General features: G+C 43.2%; 1 protein-coding gene across 4 annotated transcripts in view; it reads left to right on the top strand.

Annotated features, from left to right (window-relative positions):
- Window positions 1-24,978, top strand: part of NEXMIF (neurite extension and migration factor) — a 243,768-nt gene that overhangs the window by 203,015 nt on the left and 15,775 nt on the right. For all 4 annotated transcript variants that reach the window (XM_038417423.2, XM_038417420.2, XM_043492294.1 and 1 more), the window contains one exon: window positions 22,981-23,105. In XM_038417423.2, coding sequence (XP_038273351.1) covers window positions 23,030-23,105 — 76 coding nt within the window. In that variant the 5' untranslated portion in view covers window positions 22,981-23,029. The remainder of the gene's footprint in view (window positions 1-22,980; window positions 23,106-24,978) is intronic.

Genomic DNA, 24,978 nt, shown 5'->3' with positions numbered 1-24,978 from the left:
GCTGAAGGTATTTAACTGGGAATACAGGGTAGGGAGCTAGGATTTTAATCCCAGTTTTGACACTGACTTGCTGTGTGTCTTTAGGCAAGTCAGCCTCCGACTCAGTTTCCCTGTTTGTAGGATGGGTTAATCATATTTACCTATATACCTTAGAGGAATGTTGTGGGGATCTGTTATTTTAAACCTGTACGGTAGTTTGAAATGCCAGATATTATTAATTTTGAAAAGTAGCTAATTGAGCAACTGCCTCAGATAGATTCCCTAAGGATTTTACTGGAATATTGATGAGTGAGGAGAACATGGAAAACTGTTAGAACACGGGACCCTGTTTTAGCCATGGCATCACCTGTCTCAGTGACTTCAGTAGGACTATTCGCATACTTAGCTATATATGTTCTTGAATACTTTGCTGTATTGGGGCCTTAGTGTGTGCTTCTGTATGATATTCTTCACCATGCAAATCTGGTTCTCTTATCCATTATCATCAGTCATCTGATTTTGAAAAATGCAAGTTTAACACACATTAATAGATGTTTAAAATACTTTTTAGCACATCAGTCACTAAATCCTCCTTTCTGTTATCAAAATTAATTCTGGTTCTGGAATGGGATTAAGTGATAGACATCAAAATTCAACATATTTTTGGCATTTCTCCAGTTGCCTGTTCAGTATAAGGGGATAAAATGGAACTTTATTTTCAGCACAAACAATGAACATAAAGTCATTGCTCAAAGCATTTCCTCTGGAATTTAGCATAGATTGACAATGGCTTCTACTATTCATTTACTTTTCTGAACATTTTGACTGATCACAAAGATTTCAAGAAAGGTAGAAGTGCTATACGCTTATGTTTTATTAAAAAGAAAAAAGAAATATGGAGTTTTCTGGGAAGGAGTTTTACTTCTCTGAATGCATAATGTGAAATCTGGACACTGTGATAACTAGGACGTGCCAAAGGCAGTCAAACCAGAGTTCTTTTTTATCACAATACTCTTTGATTAAGATCATTATAGCAACTGGTAGCAACACTATGGTTAAGATTGAGTTGGCATTTCTATTTCATTGGGCTGCAACTCGGTGTTCAAGCTGTCAGCCCAGATGCAATTTTTTAAAAAAATTCATACAAAAATGGTTTCAATCCATTGAGATATTTTGGAGTTGAATTTTTTTAAAGGGTAGATTTTTAATCTGTTCTAGATTTGATTTAATTTTACTTTTGATTTGAATAGAAAGCCTCTAGATGTTAACATGAAAATTTTAGGATTTTTCTGTAGGCTGACAATCACTATCAGAGAATATAGGTATCATATTCATAGATATTCATAGAATATCAGGGTTGGAAGGGACCTCAGGAGGTCATCTAGTCCAACCCCCTGCTCAAAGCAGGACCAATCCCCAATTTTTGACCTGGATCCCTAAATGGCACCCTCAAGGATTGAACCCACAACCCTTTGTTTAGCAGGCTAATGCTCTTACAGCACAGCAAAATTTTACAAGCCAAGTTTTTTATTTGTTTGTTATTTCTAACTCTCGGGTGTAAAGTTAGTTAAAAACAGAGAGGCAAAGAAGACAGAAACCAAGACACAATACAAATTGGAGTTAGCCAGATTGGAGGCAGCGAAAGAGGCAGAAAAAGCCCTAGAAGCTGCCCACAGGAGAGAAATGGAGGCAGCAAAAAAGGCAGAAAAAAACCCAACAGACTGCCCACAGGAGAGCTATGGAGGTAGAAAAGAACCAAGAGGCTGCCCACAGGAGAGCTATGGAGGTAGAAAAGAACCAAGAGGCTGCCCACAGGAGAGCTATCGAGGCAAGGACCAAAGAACTGGAGGAGAAGGAAAAAGAGAGGAAGCATGTGGAGGAGGAGAAGGAAAAAGAGAGGAAGCATGCACTGGAGATGGAGAAGGCAAAGGCTCAGCAGAATATACCAACAAACCCTAGCAATCCTTCTCCAGGTACCACTTCCCATCCCAGAAAATTCCCCACCTACAAGGCAGGCCATGATACCAAGGCCTTCTTAGAAAACTTCGGAAAGGGCTTGCCTTGGGTACAGCATCTCTACAGACCAATACATGGTAGAGCTGAGGCCGCAGCTAAGTGGACCCTAAGCAGAGGTGGCGGCTGAAATGCCTAAGGAACACATGAACAAGTATGAACTGTTTAAAACCCAGGCGAGAGTCAGAATGGGGCTAACACCCAAGCATTCCCATCGGCGGTTCAGAGCCCTAAGGTGGAAACCAGACGTGTCATTTACCCGACATGCCTACCGCATTGTGAAACATTGGGATGCCTGGATATCAGGAGCAAGTGTTAAATCTCCAGAAAAGTTGCCCTTCCTAATGCAAATGGAGCAGTTCTTAGAGGGCGTACCTGAGGAAATAGAAAGATACATCCGAGATGGGAAGCCCAAAACTGTAATTGAGGCGGGGGAGATTGGAGCCAAATGGGTGGAGGTGGCAGAAAAGAAAAAAACTACTAGCAGTTGGGGCGAATATCAGAAGGGGCAACCCGAAACAAAACCCTATGACCGGGGGCAATCCAAGGCCTCACCTACATCCCAAGGAAAACCCCAGAGACCTTATCGTCCCACACACCATTCTCCAGCAACCCACCTCGCCCCAGTGACCAGTCAACTGGGCGATGTTTTAAATGTAACGAGCTGGGGCATGTGAAGGCCAACTGCCCCAAGAACCCCAACAGATTATAGTTCATTGCACCGGGGTCACACCAAAGGTCCTTAGGCCCAGATGCCTCCCAGATACCCTTGGAGCAAAGGGAAACTGTGAGTGTGGGCGGGAAAAAGGTTACATCGTGGAGGGACACTGGAGCGCAGGTGTCAGCTATCCATCAATCCTTAGTGGACCCTGTAGGGGCAAGGTTGCAGAAGATTGGCGAAGAGCTAAGTGGTGGACTGAGTATGTAACTGGATGTAAGCGGAGGATGCAGACAGTTTTGTCCGATAGACCCTGCCAAAAGATATTGTAGCATAGCTCAGCATATTTTTGCCTGTAAACAAGTCAATTTATGTAATAAGCATAAATTGTACATGTAAGAATGTAACCGGCTGTTGATCCCATGTAACCCTGAGATAAGCGCAGAGAATATAGCGCCGCAGAGGACTCCCTCCCACCCCCTCCGGCGGAGTCCTGCCTGGTCAGCTGTCTCGAACAGCCAGAGTCCCCTGCAGCTCCTCAATGCATCCTAGGGGCTCCCCGCACAGTTTGGAGCATAAGTTCTTCCTTCCTTCAATAAAGCATAGTTTACTATTCTTAGACCTGAGTGTCCTCCTTTCGCTGGTATCTCCCCCCCAGCCATTGCAGGCTCATACCCCAACTTAATCAACCCAGAGACCCAAGTGACGATTCAGCCCTTCAAGTCCAACTCTTTCGATTTGCCTACAGCCAAGTTACCTGTCCAGTACAAGGGCCGTTCAGGAATGTGGACTTTTGCAGTCTATGATGATTACCCCATTCCCATGCTGCTGGGGGAAGACTTGGCCAACCTGGTAAAGCTGGCCAAGAGGGTGGGAATGGTCACCCGCAGCCAGACTAAGCAAGCTTCCACCCTATCCCTGTTCCTGAGCCTTCCACCAGGGCCCCATCTGTGTTACCAGAGACCCAGATGGAGGTGGTGGAACCGGATCCCCTGCCAACAAGTGCAATGGCAGTAGTGGATCCAGTCCCAGAGACCCAGCCCAAGCCAGTCCCTGAACCGAAACTGGCAAAGCAACCAGCACCAGAACCATTGCCAGCACTGAGTCCAGCATTGCAACCCATGTACTGCTCCAACATCCCAGGGCACCACCGAGCCTGCACTAGCAGCAGCAGCAGATGACCCTACACAAGAGGCCCAGCCAGAGCCTGAAATACCCCATAGTGCACCAGCGGAACGCGGTTCACCATCAACGGAAACAGCCTCATCACCTGCTTCTCTTCCAGAGAGACCAAGCCTAGGTCCACAATCCAATGAGGAACTGATGTCTCCAGGATCAAGGGAACAGTTCCAGACCGAACAGGAAGCAGATGAAAGCCTCCAGAAAGCTTGGACGGCAGCATGGAGCAACCCACCGCCTCTCAACTGTTCTAATCGATCCAGGTTTGTTGTAGAAAAAGGACTTTTATACAGGGAAACTCTTTCTAGTGGACACCAGGAAGACTGGCATCCTCAGAGACAGTTGGTAGTTCCAACTAAGTACCAGGTAAAGCTATTAAGCTTAGCCCATGATCATCCTAGTAGTCATGCTGGGGTGAACAGAACCAAAGACCATTTGAGAAAGTCATTCCACTGGGAGGAGATGGGCAAGGATGTTTCTACCTATATCCGGTCTTGTGAGGTGTGCCAAAGAGTGGGAAAACCCCAAGACCAGGTCAGAGCCTCTCCACAGCCACTCCCCATCATTGAGGTTCCATTTCAGCGAGTAGCTGTGGATATTCTGGGTCCTTTTCCAAAAAAGACACCGAGACGAAAGCTGTACATACTGATTTTCATGGATTTTGCCACCTGATGGCCGGAAGCAGTAGCTCTAAGCAACACTAAGGCTAAAAGTGTGTGTGTCAGGCACTAACGGACATTTTTGCCAGGGTAGGTTGGCCCTCCGACATCCTCACAGATGCAGGAACTAATAGAGAGAATTCCAGAGAATTAAAGGTTTGTCAGTTTACGCCCAGGGAGGAGATGATTTTGAGTGGCCTGAAGGTGTCTACTACAAAGCGAAAAGTGATGGTGGCGTGGAAGAGGTGAACCTCTCCATGACCCTTGAGCATATGCTGCAATAGCAGATCAAGGAGCTGTGCACTAGCTTTGCGCCGACATTGTCAGCCACCCCAGGACTGACTGAATGGGCATACCACTCCATTGACACAGGTAATGCTCACCCAATTAGAGCCCAGCCTTACCGGGTGTCTCCTCAAGCTAAAATTGCTATAGAATGGAGATCCAGGATATGCTACAGATGGGTGTAATCTGCCCCTCTGGCAATGCATGGGCATCTCCAGTGCTTCTAGTTCCCAAACCAGATGGGGAGATATGTTTTTGCGTGGACTGCCATAAGCTAAATTCTGTAACTCGCCCAGACAATTATTCAGTGCCATGCACAGATGAACTATTGGAGAAACTGGGACGGGCCCAGTTCATCTCTACCTTGGACTTAACCAAGGGGTACTGGCAGGTACCGCTAGATGAATCCACCAAGGAAAGGTCAGACTTCACCACATATGTTGGGCTGTATGAATTTAATGTGCTCCCTTTCAGGATGCAGAATGCACCTTCCACCTTCCAAAGACCTGTAGATGGTCTCCTAGTGGGATTAGGAGAACATGCAGTCGCCTACCTTGACGATGTGGCCATATTTTCGGATTCCTGGGCAGAACACCTGGAACATCTACAAAAAGTCTTTGAGCGCATAAGGGAGGCAGGACTAACTGTTAAGGCCAAGAAGTGTCAAATAGGCCTCAACAGAGTGACTTACCTTGGACACCAGGTGGGTCAAGGAACTATCAACCCCCTGCAGGCCAAAGTAGATGCTATCCAAAAGTGGCCTGTCCCAAAGTCAAAGAAACAGGTCCAATCCTTCTTAGGCTTGGCTGGATATTACAGGCGATTTGTACCGCAATACAGCCAAGTCGCTGCCTCACTGACAGACCTAACCAAAAAGAAACAGCCAAATGCAGTTCAGTGGACTGAAGATGTCAGAAGGCCTTTAACCCGCTTAAAGCGACACTCATGTCTGACCCTGTGCTAAGGGCCCCAGACTTTGACAAATCGTTCTTAGTAACCTCAGATGCGTCTGAGCGTGGTGTGGAAGCAGTCTTAGTGCAGGAAGGACCGAATCTAGAGTTCCATCCTATCGTGTTTCTCAGCAAGAAGCTGTCTGAGAGGGAAAGCCACTGGTCAATCAGTGAAAAGGAATGGTATGCCATTGTCTACGTTCTGAAAAAGCTACGCCCATACGTTTGGGGATGGCGTTTCCACCTGCAACCTGACCATGCTGCACTACAGTGGCTTCATCCTGCCAAGGGAAATAACAAAAAACTTATTCAGTGGAGTTTAGCTCTCCAAGATTTTGATTTCGACATACAACACATCTCAGGAGCTTCTAACAAAGTGGCTGATGCACTCTCCCATGAAAGTTTCCCAGAATCAACTGGTTAAAATCGTCCTTGAGATGTGGCAAATATTGTTAGTCTTTATACAGTTGGTAGTCTATTTAGAGGTGCATGTGTCTTATTAATTCTGTTTTCTCCTAGAGCTCCAGGAAGAAATCACAGCCAGTGTTTTCACCCTATCTGTGATCTGGGGGGGGGGGCGTGTCATAAAAATAAAGGGAAGGGTAACCACCTTTCTGCTATAAAATCCCTCCTGACCAGAGGCAAAACCCTTTCACGTGTAAAGGGTTAAGAAACCTCGCTGGCACCTGACCAAAATGACCAATGGGGAGACAAGATACTTTCAAAGCTGGAGGGAGGGGGGAAACAAAGGGTCTGTCTATCTGTGTGATGCTTTTGCCGGGAACAGATCAGGAATGCAGTCACAGAAACTCAGTTAGTAAGTAATCTAGCTAGAAATGCGTTAGATTTCCTTTTGTTTAATGGCTGGCAAAATAAGCTGTACTGAATGGAATGTATATTCCTGTTTTTGTGTCTTTTTGTAATTTAAGGTTTTGCCTAGAGGGATTCTCTATGTTTTGAATCTGATTACCCTGTAAGGTATTTACCATCCTGATTTTACAGAGGTGATTCTTTTACCTTTTCTTTCATTAAAATTCTTCTTTTAAGAACCTGATTGATTTTTCATTGTTCTTAAGATCCGAGGGTTTGGGTCTGTGTTCATCTGTACAAATTGGTGAGGATTTTTATCAAGCCTTCCCCAGGAAAGGGGGTGTAGGGCTTGGGGAGGATATTTTGGGGGAAGACATCTCCAAGTGGGCTCTTTCCCTGTTCTTTGTTTAACACACTTGGTGGTGGCAGCACAGGGTTCAAGGATAAGGCAAAGTTTGTACCTTGGGGAAGTTTTTAACTTAAGCTGGTAAGAATAAGTTTAGGGGGTTTTTCATGCAGGACCCCACATCTGTATCCTAGAGTTCAGAGTGGGGAAGGAACCTTGACAGGGTTAGTTTTAAATTATACCAAATTAAGCTATACCAGCACACGTGTAGTGTTTGACCTAAGATTTGATCCATTGTAGCCAGTATTTCTTTGATGCCAGTAAACAGATACAGAAGAATAGCCTTGTCCCAAACCATGTCATAGAAGTATTGTGATTCTTGGCAACTCTGTGCCTCTGTATCCTCCCCAGCAAAATGGAGATAACATCCCTCTAAAAGGCAATTTATGGAGATTAATTAGTTAGAGCCCAGTTTGTTCCTGAGTTCTGCATGAGGAAGGGACACTCTGATCTCCTTTGGCCCATGAGAAAGGGCAGAGGCCAGCTATCTCATGGCACATTCCATTTCTTTCTGGGGCCCTGCAGAGTACTCTCTGGGGGGTTTGGAATGCACATAGGAGGGCAGGGCAGATCCACACTTTTCCCTACAAACCATTGAGAATCTGCAAAAGGTAACAAGCTCTGAGGCTGTACCGCTATTTATCTGGAGTCCCTCCATGCTGGGGAAACCTCCTTAAAGGGGAGTTTGTAGAGGAGGCCATTTCTCTGCGGTTTCCTGGCAGCATTGGAGCACACTGTCAAGGTGCAGGAGAGGGGATGCAGACGTACAGGGCCTCCATGCAGATTGCAACATTCCTCTGGCAGATCCCCAGCTTCTTTGGTAAGTTTGCAACCCTGAATACCCCCAACAGAAGAATTTGAGGAACCTCAGTGTGAGGGGAACCTCAAATACTTTTCCTTCCCCAGACTCTCCAGCTATGGGTTTACCTTGTGGGGTATACAGTCTTTTACAGCCAGGCAAAAGATCTTTTCTGTGTGCATTTTACATCTTCATTTTAAATATATGGTGGCCACAGATCTGCACCCCTGACTCTCTGATTTCTGCCTGTGATCAGATAGGTTGAAGCAAAAGTACCAAGATTGGTGCCCGCTATTCAATGTGGGTGCCACAAAAACTCACTTTTCTGAAAATATTCCCCCCACTGCTTTGAAAATGTAAAATGTAAAACATTCTTTATGTGCCCTAAGCATTATAATGACTGTTCTAGAATCTCACAACACATAATGGCAGAAAATATTGAGGCACAAGTGGGCAAGATGAAGATTCCAGGGCAAGAAATCTTAACTCAGCATTCCCCTGGTTTTCTCAGTTTCTGTCTCAGTGCTAATGTTATTTTAATATAGTTACATGGCTTGATTTACCATGATTAGCATAGCAATTTGCAACATATTCTTCAAAATTGCCAATCAATTTGAGCTCAAAATAGATGAAAGCCCCACATAATCGGCTGCTACCATCCAAAAAAACAGTTCTGAAAATCTGAATGAGGACTTGAGTTGTTTGTATGGTATTTTGTACAACGTGCAGTGGCTACCATAATATCCTCAAGGCCTCTGCCTCACAGGCCTTTTAATTGAGGATAGGTGAATAAAAAGGTAAGCCTAAAAGGTAGTATGAAAAGATCGAGGTCTTGTATGGATTTTGTTAAACCCTTTGAAGTACCTTGATTCTGGGTGAGTGACTGGGTGAATGCTGCCTCTGAAAAAAGCTTGCAAAAACTCACCTGGTGGGAGAGCTTAATTAAAAATACAGCTTTCTGAGCTTTCTATCCCTGCCCCTTCACAGATTTTTTGCTGGCAGGGTCCTCTTTCGGCTGCCATAGTACTAGAGGTAGTTTCTTTCACACCTCTCTTTTCCCAGCAGCAGCAGTAGATATTAAAGGGGAGCTTCTTGGGCCATGACTACCCTAACAGGGACTATAACAGCATAGATATGGTACTGTAGCTATGCCGGCATAATTCTGTAGGGTAAACTTAACCTACATCGACTTTTTTTCCCTGTCACTGTAGGAATATCACTTCCCCAAGTGATGGTAGATAGGTTGATGGAAGCATTCTTCCAACGATCTAGCTGTGTCTGCCCGATGGGTTTGGTAGCATAGCTACAGCACTCAGGGATGTGGATTTTTCACACCTGTCAGCACCATACCTATGTTGACCTAAATTTTAAGTGTAGACTTTATAGGGCTTCTCATGACTCTTCTCTAAGCCCTCCTACAATTTATCAACATCCTTCTTGAATCTGTGGACACCACAACTGGACACAGTCTTCCAGCAGCAGGCTCCTCAGGGCAATGTGCAGAGTTAAAATAACCTGTCTACTCTTACTTGAGATTCCCATTTACATATCCAATGATCACCCTTTTGGCTACTGCAATGGAAGCTCATATTCTTTTGTTAGGTCTTAAATATGTGCACAAGCCATATAAAAACATCTAGTTTAGAAGCTGGATTTTTTTGTCCAGGTTTGGCCGTTTGCATTAGTGGTAATTTCTCTCTCTCTGAGCTACTCTCATAGAGAGAGTAATGCACCACGGTACAGCTGCATCACAGCCACTTCTCAGGTGAGATTTCAGCATGAGACTAGAGGCTAAAGGCCTGATTTATCCCTATCTTGCACTTTGTGCTGACACATTACACACATCCACAGTTACCTTGTTACCTGAGTGAATGGAGAATTCTCATTTGGTGGCACATTTACAAAGGACAAAATTAAGTGCAGGATGATAGAGGCCCCCAATGCTTTCCTCCAGCCATCAAAGGTTTCCTCGTCTTGAAACTAGTGTCATGCAGCCAATTTCCCATTAATTTAACAAAGGGTCCCACAAAAATGTTCCTGTGATAAAATTCTGTTTACATAATGGCTTGAGCTACATATGAAACTATTGTGAGAATACATTAATTAAGGTTGGTGCAGTGCGTTGGAAATGAAAACTGTTAGGTAGTGTCATGTGGAAGACTGCTGTTATAAAATGTTTGCTGCATATTAGTAGCAGTTGTCTGAGGTCCCTGGACACATGGAGTTATCCTGGCTACCCTCCATTCAGAGCCTTCGTCTAGGAGTCACATTCCTTCTTCCATAATGCCCGTTTATACAGAGCAATGCAAGTTTGGGAAGAGGAGGGTGAGTTCAATCCTTGAGGGAGCCATTTAAGGATGTGGGGCAAAAATTGGTGTTTGGTCTTGCTTTGAGCAGGGGGTTGGACTAGATGACCTCCTGAGGTCCCTTCCAACCCTGATATTCTATGATACTTGCTTACAAAATCAGACATAAAAATACAAAAGTGTCACAGCATACTATTACTGAGGGTGGGGAAGCAGTGGTTTGACTGAGGCTCCAGTGTGCTCTTTGTTGGAGGATTACTAATGCTTAGTCACCAGGTAGAATCAGCCTTACTGGTCTGCGTGCCATGACTACTCTGTCTTTCAAGGACAGGCACATTTTCTTCGCAAACGTTCAGTCTGCCTGGTCAGAATCTACAAGCTATTCTAGCAGATTCAGTTTTATTGCAGATGATGAGTTAACCACGATCTTATTTTGTTTTTCCAGCGTGTAACCTTGAATTCACAATTAGTTTAACATTTACTAGGTTGCTTTCACTTTGTGTTTGATGCTCTCTCTACAGAATTCTTTGTGATCTGGGGCTCAGAACTTCCTCCAACAGTAAGAGGGGATTAAAACCATTTTTAAAAGCATCTTTCACTTTGTTTTTCAATTTATTTATGTATTTACAATTCCTATGTTTGCATCAGTGCTGCTGGTTTACTTAGAATATTGTTATAAATCCAATGCAAAGTCTCCTTGAGATTACTTCTTTGCCACCCTTAGAGAAAGCTCAGCAGAGACAAATTAGTTAGTTTTCAGCCAACATGCAAAAGCTTGCTTTGAGTAAAGCCAAATACTTAGAAGTGGGAAATGACTTGCAAGTGTAGGAGTGGCGATACAAGGCATATACAGTACATGCTTCATCTTTCTATTCCATCATTTCTTGCTCTGCACCAATGCTGTGTCCATGGATCCAGATGTTTATTTTTTATTTTTACTGAGGAATGATTCTTTGGCTGCCTTAAGTGAATAAAGCTGCAATGTATTAACTAATGTCAGGCAAGGAGCATTTATCAATTTATCTTTGCTGTGGTGGTGCCTGTAGTATTTTTTCCTCTGTACTCTAAACATTGTTAGTGCTGCAGGCAAAACCAGAGTCCTTCTAATGAAACAATTACAGCACTGCTACTCAATATGCAAAGACTAACACCTCCAGCAAAAGCTGATAAATGCCTTTGTTTATGATCACCTCCCCTTGTTGCTTTATATAGGCAGAGTGGTGAAATTTACTGACTTCCTCTTAGTTTGAAAAAGTTTAATCAAACAAAAAAAAATTGATGCTGAATGACAGTCATTGGGGGAGAAAATGGTTATAGGACCAGCAAAGTGTCAGTGTGAACTAGCTGTGTGTGTGAATCCACACAAGGTACTGATGATATAATTACAAGGGAACTATGCTAAGGATGTTTGCCAGATCATTAAGGAACCGCCTACTCACCGCCAACACAAAAAGGAAGGTGCTGTGCTAGCCAGGCATGCATTTTAGACAACTAATAGCTCTCTCTTAGGCTCAGGGCTTGACAGTGAACTGTGTACCTGTGGCTCACAAAAGATACTGAGTTTAGTGCATTAGACATCTCTTTTGTTACCTAAATTGAAGGAATCTAGACCCCAGAAAAGGGCACTGCCCACGGAAAACATAGCCATGATGGTCACTAGTTATCTTGCTGTGAAGAGATGAATGTTTTTTGACTGGCTGGGCTGCAGATGGTTAGGATGGACATAGAAATGTATATGTTTTCACACAAACTGTAGCATACATAGTGATACTGGGAATTAGCCCTTCAGTGAGACTGGAAAAGGTGGTCTGGAAATCAGTGTGGTCTAGTGGTTTCTGGGATCTACTCCCAGATCTGCTGCTCTTCTGTTGTGTGTTCTTTGGCAAGTCATGTCACTGGTTTGTACGTCAGTTTCCCCCATCTGTAAAATGGGGATGATACTGTTTTCCAGCTCCATGGGGTTGTTTTATGGCTCAGTTCATTAATGCAGGGGACACTTTTTGAGATTCTCAGGTCATAGTATTATCGTTTGGGGACTCAGCAGTGGATATGACCAATTTGCAGTGACATTCCTGTGATTATGAATGAAAGAAGGCTGATGAGGAGGCACTCAGATTCACAGAAACCAATCCATTGTCTAAAGCTAGAGCAGGACCAGAGCATTTGGATTCCACATCTAGGACCCAGGGGTGAATATTTAACATGCAAAAAAATGTTTCACCCACAGGTTGACATAACATAGGTTATAATGGCTGTAGAATGATTGTGCCTAATAGGGTACAAAATGTGAGCGAGGCCAAACAGCAAAAATTAAGATGTTTATACACCAATGCGAGGAGTCTAGGTAACAAAATGGAGGAACTAGAGCTACTGGTGCAGGAAGTGAAACCAGATATTATAGGGATAACAGAAACATGGTGGAATAGTAGTCATGACTGGACTACAGGTATTGAAGGGTATGTGCTGTTTAGGAAAGACAGAAACAAAGGTAAAGGGGGTGGAGTAGCATTGTATATCAACGATGAGTTAGAATGTAAAGAAATAAGAAGCGATGCAATGGATAAGACAGAGTCTGTCTGGGCAAAAATTACATTGGGGAAGAAAACTAGTAAAGCCTCTCCTATGATAGTGCTTGGGGTGTGCTATAGACCTCCGGGATCTAATTTGGTTATGGATAGAGCCCTTTTTGATGTCTTTAATAAAGTAAATACTAATGGAAACTGCGTGATCATGGGAGACTTTAACTTCCCAGATATAGACTGGAGGACCAGTGCTAGTAATAATAATAGGGCTCAGATTTTCCTAGATGCGATAGCTGATGGATTCCTTCAACAAGTAGTTGCTGAACCGACTAGAGGGGATGCCATTTTAGATTTAATTTTGGTGAGTAGCGAGGACCTCATAGAAGAAATGGTTGTAGGGGACAATCTTGGCTCAAGTGATCATGAGCTAATTCAGTTCAAACTAAATGGAAGGATTAACAAAAATAAATCTGCAACTAGGGTTTTTGATTTCAAAAGGGCTGACTTTCAAAAATTAAGGCAATTAGTTAGGGAAGTGGATTGGACTGAAGAACTTATGGATCTAAAGGCAGTTGAGGCCTGGGATTACTTTAAATCAAAACTGCAGAAGCTATCGGAAGCCTGTATCCCAAGAAAGGGGAAAAAATTCATAGGAAGGAGTTGTAGACCAAGCTGGATGAGCAAGCATCTTAGAGAGGTGATTATGAAGAAGCAGAAAGCATACAGGGAGTGGAAGATGGGAGGGATCAGCAAGGAAACCTACCTAATTGAGATCAGAAGATGTAGGGATAAAGTCAGAGAGGCTAAAAGTCGAGTAGAGTTGGACCTTGCAAAGGGAATTAAAACCAATAGTAAAAGGTTCTATAGCCATATAAATAAGAAGAAAACTAAGAAGGAAGAAGTGGGGCCGCTTAACACTGAGGATGGAGCGGAGGTTAAAGATAATCTAGGCATGGCCCAATATCTAAACAAATACTTTGCCTCAGTCTTTAATAAGGCTAAAGAGGATCTTGGGGACAATGGTAGCATGACAAATGGGAAGGAGGATATAGAGGTAGATATTACCATATCAGAGGTAGAAGCGAAACTGAAACAGCTTAATGGGACTAAATCGGGGGGCCCAGATAATCTTCATCCAAGAATATTAAAGGAATTGGCACCTGAAATTGCAAGCCCATTAGCAAGAATTTTTAATGAATCTGTAAACTCAGGAATAGTACCGAATGATTGGAGAATTGCTAATATAGTTCCTATTTTTAAGAAAGGAAAAAAAAGTGATCCAGGTAACTACAGGCCAGTTAGTTTGACATCTGTAGTATGCAAGGTCCTGGAAAAAATTTTGAAGGAGAAATTAGTTAAGGACATTGAAGTCAATGGTAAATGGGACAAAATACAACATGGTTTTACAAAAGGTAGATCGTGCCAAACCAACCTAATCTCCTTTTTTGAAAAAGTAACAGATTTTTTAGATAAAGGAAATGCAGTGGATCTAATTTACCTAGATTTCAGTAAGGCATTTGATACCGTGCCACATGGGGAATTATTAGTTAAATTGGAGAAGATGGGGATCAATATGAACATCAGAAGGTGGATAAGGAATTGGTTAAAGGGGAGACTGCAACGGGTCCTACTGAAAGGCGAACTGTCAGGTTGGAGGGAGGTTACCAGTGGAGTTCCTCAGGGATCGGTTTTGGGACCAATCTTATTTAATCTTTTTGTTACTGACCTTGGCACAAAAAGTGGGAGTGTGCTAATAAAGTTTGCAGATGATACAAAGCTGGGAGGTATTGCCAATTCGGAGAAGGATCGGGATATTATACAGGAGGATCTGGATGACCTTGTAAACTGGAGTAATAGTAATAGGATGAAATTTAATAGTGAGAAGTGTAAGGTTATGCATTTAGGGATTAATAACAAGAATTTTAGTTATAAGCTGGGGACGCATCAATTAGAAGTAACGGAAGAGGAGAAGGACCTTGGAGTATTGGTTGATCATAGGATGACTATGAGCTGCCAATGTGATATGGCTGTGAAAAAAGCTAATGCGGTTTTGGGATGCATCAGGAGAGGCATTTCCAGTAGGGATAAGGAGGTTTTAGTACCGTTATACAAGGCACTGGTGAGACCTCACCTAGAATACTGTGTGCAGTTCTGGTCTCCCATGTTTAAAAAGGATGAATTCAAACTGGAGCAGGTACAGAGAAGGGCTACTAGGATGATCCGAGGAATGGAAAACTTGTCTTATGAAAGGAGACTTAAGGAGCTTGGCTTGTTTAGCCTAACTAAAAGAAGGTTGAGGGGAGATATGATTGCTCTCTATAAATATATCAGAGGGATAAATATAGGAGAGGGAGAGGAATTATTTCAGCTCAGCACCAATGTGGACACAAGAACAAATGGGTATAAACTGGCCACCAGGAAGTTTAGACTTGAAATCAGACGAAGGTTTTTAACCATCAGAGGAGTGAAGTTTTGGAATAACCTTCCAAGGGAAGCAGTGGGGGCAAAAGATCTATCTGGTTTTAAGATTCTACTCGATAAGTTTATGGAGGAGATGGTATGATGGGATAATGAGATTTTGGTAAGTAACTGATCTTTAAATATTCAGGGTAAATAGGACTAATCCCCTGAGATGGGATATTAGATGGATGGGATCTGAGTTACTATAGAAAATTCTTTCCTGGATATCTGGCTGGTGAATCTTGCCCATATGCTCAGGGTTTAGCTGATTGCCATATTTGGGGTCGGGAAGGAATTTTCCTTCAGGGCAGATTGGAGAGGCCCTGGAGGTTTTTCGCCTTCCTCTGTAGCATGGGGCATGGTTGACTGGAGGGAGGCTTCTCTGCTCCTTGAAGTTTTGAACCATGATTTGAGGACTTCAATAGCTCAGACATGGGTGAGGTTTTTCATAGGAGTGGTGGGTGACATTCTGTGGCCTGCGCTGTGCAGGAGGTCGGACTAGATGATCAGAGTGGTCCCTTCTGACCTTAGTATCTATGAATCTATGAATCTCCACATCATCTTTCAGTGATATCCGAGACTTAACTAAACATTGCTTCCCAGGCAGTTGTGGCAGCTGTCCAGATTCTCTCCTCCCTCCCCCTTAAATATTTGCGTTCCACATTGTTACCTGGATACAGATGGAGAGCTGGACTGATCTCTTACAGGCTACAATCTGCCCTAACACAGTATTTTGCCTTAAAAAACAGACTTTAAAATCTGGCTGAACCAAAATTATTTCAAAGATAAAATTAAATGACGCGTCTTTATACCTCATTATGACTCTTTCATCTAGTTGGGTGAATTGCTGCGGCGTGTAAATTTGTGAATAGAGCTGTTTGGAAATTTTAAAAAATGAACCAGTTCTCAAAAGCAAATGTCCACTGCTTTATTAAACGTGAATGGAATAATGGAAGAGAGAGCCCTTAAGAACACTTGTTGTTTTACAAATGCAGGGAACCGACTAAACAAATCTGCCTGCACCTGTATTTTAAAGAGAATTAAAATTCCCTCCAAAAACTATGTTAAGGTATCATGAAAGTTGTATGGTTAAGCACTCAAAAGTCAGGAAAAGCTAAAGTTAAAGTGCACGCACAACTTTAACTCTGCTCCCTCATGTGTCTGTATTACAAGGGCTTGGCTACCCAAACATACAGTTTGTGGCAAGCTGTGTTGTGAATCTAGCACTCACTAGCTTGGCATGGACTAACTGTCCATGTGGATCCTGCTGATGCAAATTAACAGTTCATTAGTTTGCTTTGATCTAGTCTAGTTTTAAGCTAGTTCGAGGTAGATCCACACCCCAGTTTGCCGTGAACTATATGTTCACGTAGACAAGCTCTATGTTTTTAATTACACAATCACATACTATTTCCTTAAATAAAGCAACATTTTTCTGCATCATTACATAAAAATGTGTGGCATCTGATCTTTATTGACTTAGTTTTTATAAGATATGATAAATTCTCTTCTCTCTAAGGTATGAATTTTAATCATTTTATTAGCACCCATGAGTTTACCTTACATACTTGATTGCAAAATTTTTAATCAGCTGCATAGCCTTCTTCAGATTTAGTTCAGGGGATAAGACTGTGAGGCTACCTTACTTGTAAATTCTGCTGGCCCAACTATGTCATCTAAATGAAACTATTTCTCTATGTTGAAAGTATGCATAATGTGATGAATATTGTATGCATTTCCTATACAAGAGTCTTGTCGATTCTGTTTGTCTGGCATGCACACTGCTGCAAGATGCTCCTTGCGTGCCTAAGATTATAGGGAACAAGTAGGATATTGTATTATTTGAGAAATGCTACATGATCATGTAACAAAAATTATATCAAATTATGAGTCACAAGTATATCAACTTTACACACAAACAGCTCTTCTGCTTTATAAGGTTATCTTCATGCTCCAGAATCACTACAACTCAAAGTTGTGTATCAGGTAGCCAAAAGGTGGCTTACGGTGCTCTACAATGCAGCCTATGGCTGGACAACGGTTAAACACAGATATACAGGCTACAGAGATTACTGTTCCTAGTACACCATGTTCATCTTGATCTGAATGGCTTGGCTAAACTGGATGTTGCAACCTGTATTTTCTGCAGTCTGGATCATCTGATGAAAGATGAGGGTGGGTGCAATCTGTTCGATTTTATTGGGTCCTGGCTGGTGAAAATTTGGGTACCTCTGTTCTAAATAAAGCCAACGCCATTGGTAAAATAAAACAAGCAGATGTTCCAGTTCCAAGGCACTGATTTTTATTTCTTCCACCTCTATTAGAAGTGAATTCTTTTATACTAGGCATTTTAAGGTACACTGCAATGGAACAAGTGACAGACTGAGATCCTCTGTCTATTGGCAAATGAAAATATTAAATGTAGTCACACACAAGATATCAATTTATTATAATATCAAGGATCAAGTAGAATACTTGAAATAGCTGAAAGATGATTATGACAACCTTAGAAATTAGAAGGAAACTAAAGTCATTCAGTTTCTGTGTCTGGGACTGGGTATACTAGTTCTTTGAATACAAGGGTACTCTGGAGTTTAGGGTTGGTAGCTGATTGCCCCAAGTAGGTTGGTAGCTGATTGCTCTCTGAAGAGAATTCAGTATCCCTGTATCTTCCATGGGAACATCTCCAGATCCAGCAAAGGGTTTTGAAGTTGGATTTGCTTGGCAGATGGCCCTTGCTACCCTTTCTGCTGACCTAGCAGGAGGTATAAAATATGCTGACTTTGCTTAGAAAGGGAAATGGGAGGTCAGAAAGTCTACAAGAAGGACTCCAGCCCTCATAGCTGGGAAGGAAATATATCTATATTTTGGACTGCTCTGATTCTTTTTTCACTTGCTACAGTTTGATGCCTGGGGAAGAAGCACCTGCCCTAGAGGCCTAGCTAGAGAGGGCTTTGCAATTCATGTTTTTTTATTCTGTGAAAGGCCTAATGAATACAGCACTCCAAGAAGAGGGAAGACTTTGTATTAATGAGAACACAGAGTGTGCAGTGTCTGTTTTTACTATGGGGAAACCTGGGCTCTCTTGCTGTGTTACTTTACAGTGCATAAATATCTTAGAGACATTTACTTGGTGTGTTTTTTAAAGTATATGGTTTCATTAAAAGTATCCTAATTCTTATAAGACCTGTCAGAGGCATCAGAAGCTTTGACACCTAATTAATTTCTCTGGAGGTTTTCTCTAATACCTAACTGCACATACAGACCTCACTCCAACACTTTTACTTATTTACAACTCTGTTGCAGAAAATCAGATCTCCCATGGTGGTGGTTTTTAATCCTCCTCTCCATAAAAAAGATTTCCCTCAATTCTGGCTACTGTGTCTCTTGCAACTCTTGCCATCCACAACAAAAACAAGCAATGGACACTTCAATAGATATTTGAATATTGGAATTGCTATGCTGGGTCTCATCTGAGGGCTACTGACCCTCCATATATTCAGCTTTAAACTAAAACCCTGTTGCAGCCTTAACTATGGAGCAGCTATCACCACCGCATCATCTACCTACCTAGCTAATATTGGCCTCTGTATGTATATAGGTATGTGTATCTTATCTCTATTTATAAAGCTAACTTGATAGCTATAGATCAGTTTCCATTTTCCAGGCAGTTCATACCCACAGTAGAATATTTATTTTACAGCATGGATTTTTCCATGCTTGCAGGTGTATTTGGCCTCAGAGGATAATGCTAGCACGTGGGAAAGTTGAGTCAGGAGATCCACATCGAGCAGTGGACATATATATCAGCAGCCAGATACTAGATGACATGGTTATCACTGCTTATTGGTTTTCTTTATCTTCATCCACTGTACGCACTTGCAAGACATCCCCAAGACCAGCACTGCTGTGCCTGAAAATACTGTGTATTGTAAAACCTGCTGGAGGGGCATCGGGGGAGGAAAGGGAAATCTCTCCAAAGATCCCATTGCATAATTTATCCCCAATCAGTTATTTGAGGGAGCAGGTTTTGCCCCTTGTGGAACAGGCCACAGGGCTCAGCAGTGAACCTGGAGAATCCCCAAAGATCTACAAGAGATCAGGGCCATCTGTGCAGAGGCCCTGTGCCCCTGAACCAGCTGTAGCACTGGGCAGCCTCCTGCCCAATCATCAGCTTAGGACTCCCAGCAGAACTGAGGTTTCCACAGACAAGATCCCACAATCCCCGGTGATCTGATATGTTTCTGGTGAATCACTGTGGGACCAAGAGCTGGCTGGGAAAGAGGTGCTTCCTTTGCCTCACCCTGGCATGCCTGCTCCTGCCACTAGCCTGCCCACTTCCCCCACTGGGAACACTGGAGCCTTGGAGCAAAGAAGTGGCGGACCCTCCTAGGCCGAGAGGGTAGTGGTTCACTCCATATGTATATCTGTCAAGGACACTCATGCGCTGCACTTGGGAAAACAAGTGTCTCACGAGTCTACTAGAGGAGAAGCAAAATAAACGGTGGCATCTTCACGAGTAATTAAACAAATTCTGCTCTCACACATGCATAACTCAGTAGCATTTCAGTTGAAGTCAATGGAGTTTCACCAGTGTAAAACTAATACTAGTGGGAGCAGAATCAGGCTCTACACATATAGTAACTGATAACACAGCTAGCGCTTTAGGCCTTCAGATTACCTGGCAGGAGACAAGTGTAGAAAGTAGTCCAGATATTTTAATCTTGTAATTTGGGGGTGTTTCTTCCTCTACCCTACGTTTTATTTCAGCCCCTGCAAAATAATTAAACATAGATTTTTAACTATCCTTTCGGTTAAGTTTATAGGAAAAGGAACAAGTGCTTCCTTGAAGGAAACTGATCAAAGGATTTTTCTACACAATAAGATTCTGTATACATTGCAATATCATTATTGCCTATAGGACAGAGAGAGGCTGTGTGAGATGAATACTATTTAGAGAACATTCTTTGTGAGACAGTAACACTGAGCCTGTCAAACAGAATTTGACCTGAGGAATATTGCTTTCATGTCTGTCCACATTCTGTCTTTGGAGTCAGCTTCCTCCACTCCAGGAATACCAAGCCGCATAAGACTTGTGGAGCATCCCCTTGGTTTACAAAACAGAAAAAAAGCACATTTTGGATTTTTTGATGATCTGATTTGGAGAACAACTGATGGAAAGTTGAAATAAGAGAATCAGTTTCAGATGTTCCATTGTTAACTTATCCCTCAATTCAATGGTCTGCAGCTTTCATACAGCTCATTAGTAGGGCCAAGGGGAAGATGTAGAACAGAACTTCAGGAAACAAACGTGTGGGGAAATTTTCCCAATTTTGGTGTCGGAATGTCTTAAGAAAACATTCTTATAGTCGTTCGTGTACTCACCTAAATTAAATCCTAGTGGTGCCTTTTTAAAAAGGCCTGGAATCATGGTGTCCAAGCTTGCCAGTGTTTTGTGTCTGTATCAGTGTTTTCTTTCTGGAGAAATGTGGTATGCAATGTGAATGACAAATTTACTCAGGGGTGGAGGTTAGCTGTCAGGGAGCTGGCTTCAGCTTCTCCATCCTGTGCTGACTGGCCCCTGTGCAAGTTAGAGACTCACCACTACACTCCAGAGATGATGGCAGATTCAAATAAATAGGGGCATTTATTACAGCATGCAGCATTCCAAATACCTGATCAGAATGTGAGATCATCCAGATGCATATACATATTTGTGGTGCTTTGAAATGAGTAAGCAAGCAGTTCAAATATGTGAGGTGTGGATAGCTGAATGTGCAGTCATCCGACTATACTCATGTGTGGTAGGGTTGCCTGGTGTCCAGTTTTGGACGGGAATGCCCAGTTGAAAAGGGATCCTGGCGGCTCTGGTCAGCACCTCTGACCAGGCCGTTAAAAGTCCAGTTGGCGGTGCTGCAGGTCTAAGGAAGGCTAGTGCCTATGTGTCCTGGCACCGCGCTGCACCCCAGAAGTGGCCAGCACGTCTGGCTCCTAGGTGGGGGAGGTCATAGGGCTCTGCACGCTGCCCCCGCCCCAAGCACCTGCTCGGCACTCCCATTAGCCGGGAACCATGGCCAATGGGAGGCTGGGGAGGGAGTGTGCCTGCGGGCAAGAGCCATGCGGAGGCACTTATGCACCTCCACCTAGGAGCTTTTGGGCCACTTCCAGGGTGCAGTGCAGAGCCAGGACAGGTAGGGAGCCTGCCTTAGCCCTACCGTCCAAAGTAAGCCCACACCCCAATGCCCTTCCCCATCCCTGAGCCCCTGCCCCAAACCGAGAGCCCCCTCCTGCACCCCAAATGCCTCATCCCCAACCCAGAGCCTATACTCCTCCTGCACCCCAAACCCCTGCCCCAGCCCAGTGAAAGTGAGTGAGGGACTGGGAAAGTAAGCCACCAAGGGAGGGGAAATGTAGTGACTGGTGGGCGAGGCTTCGAGGAAGGGACAGGGCAGGAGGTGGAGCCTCAGAGAAGGGGTGGGGCAGGGGTGTTCAGTTTTATGCGATTAGAAAGTTGGCAACCCTAACCTGTGGTTATTTGAAATGAATTATCATTGCACATTTGTCTTCCACCCGGAAAACCGTAAGAGAGGGACAGAATGGATTTTTTTAATGTCAATCCATGATGTGTTTAAGCTCCTTACCAAATTGCAGTACTCCTCCCACCAAAGATTCCTCACGCAGCAAGCGGCCCATTCCAAAGAAGTCAAGCTTTCTCCCTTACTACTTGAGGCTGTGTATCTCCTGAATGCATGTTTAACAGGCAGGAGACATTATTAAGCAGCCTGTATCTGGAAAATGTAGAGCATCTGTCATACTTAAAAGTTAATCTTTCTAAAGTTACATGCAAATACTCTAAATTGGTGGTTCCCAAACTGGGGTTCACAGAACATTACAGGGGGTTCGCCAGAAAAATTTCACTAATGATGGCCAGAGGAACATGGGCATTAGAGGCAGCAGGTGGGACCCAGTTGCAGGGCAAACAGCCCAAGCCCTAGGGAGAGCGGGGCCGGGCAGTTGGGGCTGGCAGCCTGAACCCTGCCCCCATGAACCAGCCGGCTGCCTGAACCCCAGCACTCCGCACGGGGCTGGCAGCCCAAGCCCCAGGGAGAGTGGGGCCGGGCAGTTGGGGCTGGCAGCCCGAGCCCTGCCCCCGTCAGGGTGGAGCTGGCCACCCAGACTTCAGCGCTGTGCGCGGGGCTGGCAACCCAAGCCCCAGAGAGAGCGGGGCCGGGCAGTTGGGGCTGGCAGCCCGAGCCCCGGCGGTCAGCAGGACCTGCAGCCCGAGCTCAGTGGAGCTCAGTTGACTGGGGCAGTCAATGGGGTCCAGCAGCAGGAGTCGTGCGGAGGAAATTTAAACTTAAATCCCTGGAAATTTTCATTTTTAGGAGGGGATTCACGAGATTTCACAATTTAGTGAAAGGGGTTCGCGGGCTGTTAAAGTTTGGGAACCACTGCTTTAAATGATGCATAATTTATGACAGAGAAATTTTACTAAATATATGGGGAGTCTCTTTGATGAAAATATGTCAGTAGATCTTTTACTGGGCTCCGTGACCCGCTGAATGAAACATTTTGGCAGTCACAGCAATGGACTCATTTTAACCAAGTCATCCTCTCTGGGGAACCACTGAAATTTGGATTTGCACTGAAGTAAAATTCTTGGTGGTAGTGAAAAATTCCTCAACAACTGCAAAGAAATTGTGTTACTGATGCTTGTTATTTTTTTGGGAAGAAAATGGAGACATCTCTTTTTAACTCCATTGAAATACATTGGACTGGGGGAGGTTTTGGATTAGAAGAGTGAAAATATGATAGCTACTTTGTTATAATAAATAGTGTTTGTCCTCCTAAACAGGGTTAGTAGCTGTGTGTAATGTTTTTTCTTTTATTCACAGTTCTGTGAGCTTATTTCAGGAATTTTAATGACTGTAATTATGTTTTTGGAAATGTACAGGTTGGCTAGATGCAGTGGAGTATGGAATGAACAATAAGAGGTTAAATTGATGGATGACCAACAAGATAAGGATTGTGCCTCAGAAGACCATGAAACTATCCTGATTAATGGGGTGAAAGAAAATGGTAAGGAAACCTAATTACAGCGCATGAAGCAGCAGTGATAACAGCAAGCCAACCTATTTTCCTAGTTCATGTATTTAATTTCTGAGTATTGCAGACATCTTCAAAATGTAGAGCAGTGGGGCAGATGGATATTTTGTGCAAATATGTTGCTGCAGCTATGAATCTTCAGTTTTTAAACCTTAAGCAACAACTGCTGCTTTTTCCCCACACATATGTGCATGCCCACACACACACACACACACACACACACACACACATAGATCTGAATTGTGATTTTTTTTTGAGTGTATTGGTTTTTGTTACTGCACATACTGTTGTGACCATTTTGGCAGCATGGCCCCTCCAACTTGCTGTCCCAAGATCATATTAGAATTTTAGGCACCTCTTCTGTGCATAAACACATGCTACTGGTAAAGTCATGCTCCTGAGAACTGTTGAGTAATTTCAACTCCCATTGAAATCAGTGGGAAATGGTTGGCATCTTTCAGGAACATGCCCAAAATTTCCTGTATCTAGCTTTGTCTTTGGTCATTTTCAACTGCTCCATAGTTCCTTTCAAAAGCAATAACTAATCAAAAGTATTCTTCAGTGCTATGCTTGCTTGCAAACCTGATGGAACTTCTATAAGCTGGGTGCATAACTGGTTGGAAAACTGTTCCCAGAGAGGAGTTATCAGTGGTTCATAATCAGGCTGGAAGGGCACATAATGAGTGGGGTCCCACAGGGATTGGTTCTGGTTCTGGTTCTGTTCAATATCTTCATCATTGATTTAGGATAATGGCATAGAGAGTACACTTATAAAGTTTGCGGATGATACCAAGCTGGGAGGGGTAGGATTATAATTCAAAATGATCTGGGCAAACAGGAGAAATGGTCTGAAGTAAATAGGATGAAATTCAATAAGGATAAATGCAAAGTACTCCATTTAGGAAGGAACATTTTGCACACGTACAAAATGGGAAATGACTGCCTAGGAAGGAGTACTGCAGAAAGGGATCTGGGGTCATAGTGGACCACAAGTTAAATATGAGTCAACAGTGTAACACTGTTGCAAAAAAAAGCTAACATAATTCTGGGATGTATTAGCAGGAATGTTGTAAGCAAGACACGAGAAATAATTCTTCCGCTCTACTCCACACTGATTAGGCCTCAACTGGAGTATTGTGTCCAGTTCTGGGCACCGCATTTCAGGAAGGATGTGGACAAATTGGAGAGTCCAGAGAAGAGCAACAAAAATTATTAAAGGTCTAGAAAACATGACCTACGAGGGAAGATTGAAAAAATTGAGTTTGTTTAGTCTGGAATAGAGAAGACTGAGAGGGGACATGATAACAATTTTCAAGTATTTAAAAGATGGTTACAAGGAGGAGGAAGAAAAATTGTTTTTCTTAACCTCTGAGGATAGAACAAGAAGCAATGGGCTTAAATTACAGCAAGGGAGGTTTAGGTTGGACATGAGGAAAAACGTCCTGTCAGGGTGGTGAAGTACTGGAATAAATTGCCTAGGGAGGCGGTGGAATCTCCATCATTGGAGATTTTTAAGAGGAGGTTAAACAAACACCTGTCAGGAATCGTCTAGATAATTAGTCTGCCATGAGTGCAGGGTACTGGACTAGGTGACCTCTCAAGGACCCTTCCAGTTCTATGATTCTATGATTCAAATAAAAATTCCTCTGAGCATTTGCTGATGTCATTTAGCTTTCAAGCTCCTAGCATTGCGACAAAAACTGGCATTTTCATTCTTTGTAGTATCTCTAAAATTTATTTAAACATAAATGGTTAAGTGCGTGTTTCTGTTTAGCCTTTTAATTCTTTTGAATGTTGATATTTGACCATATTGGATCTTTGAGAGCCCAATCCTGTGAGGTGATAT

The sequence above is a fragment of the Dermochelys coriacea genome, chromosome 9 (genome assembly GCF_009764565.3).
Source record: "Dermochelys coriacea isolate rDerCor1 chromosome 9, rDerCor1.pri.v4, whole genome shotgun sequence".
Taxonomy (NCBI): domain Eukaryota; kingdom Metazoa; phylum Chordata; order Testudines; family Dermochelyidae; genus Dermochelys; species Dermochelys coriacea.
The sequence above is the reverse complement of the archived record's forward strand: the minus strand, read 5'-3'. Positions and strand labels throughout refer to the sequence as shown.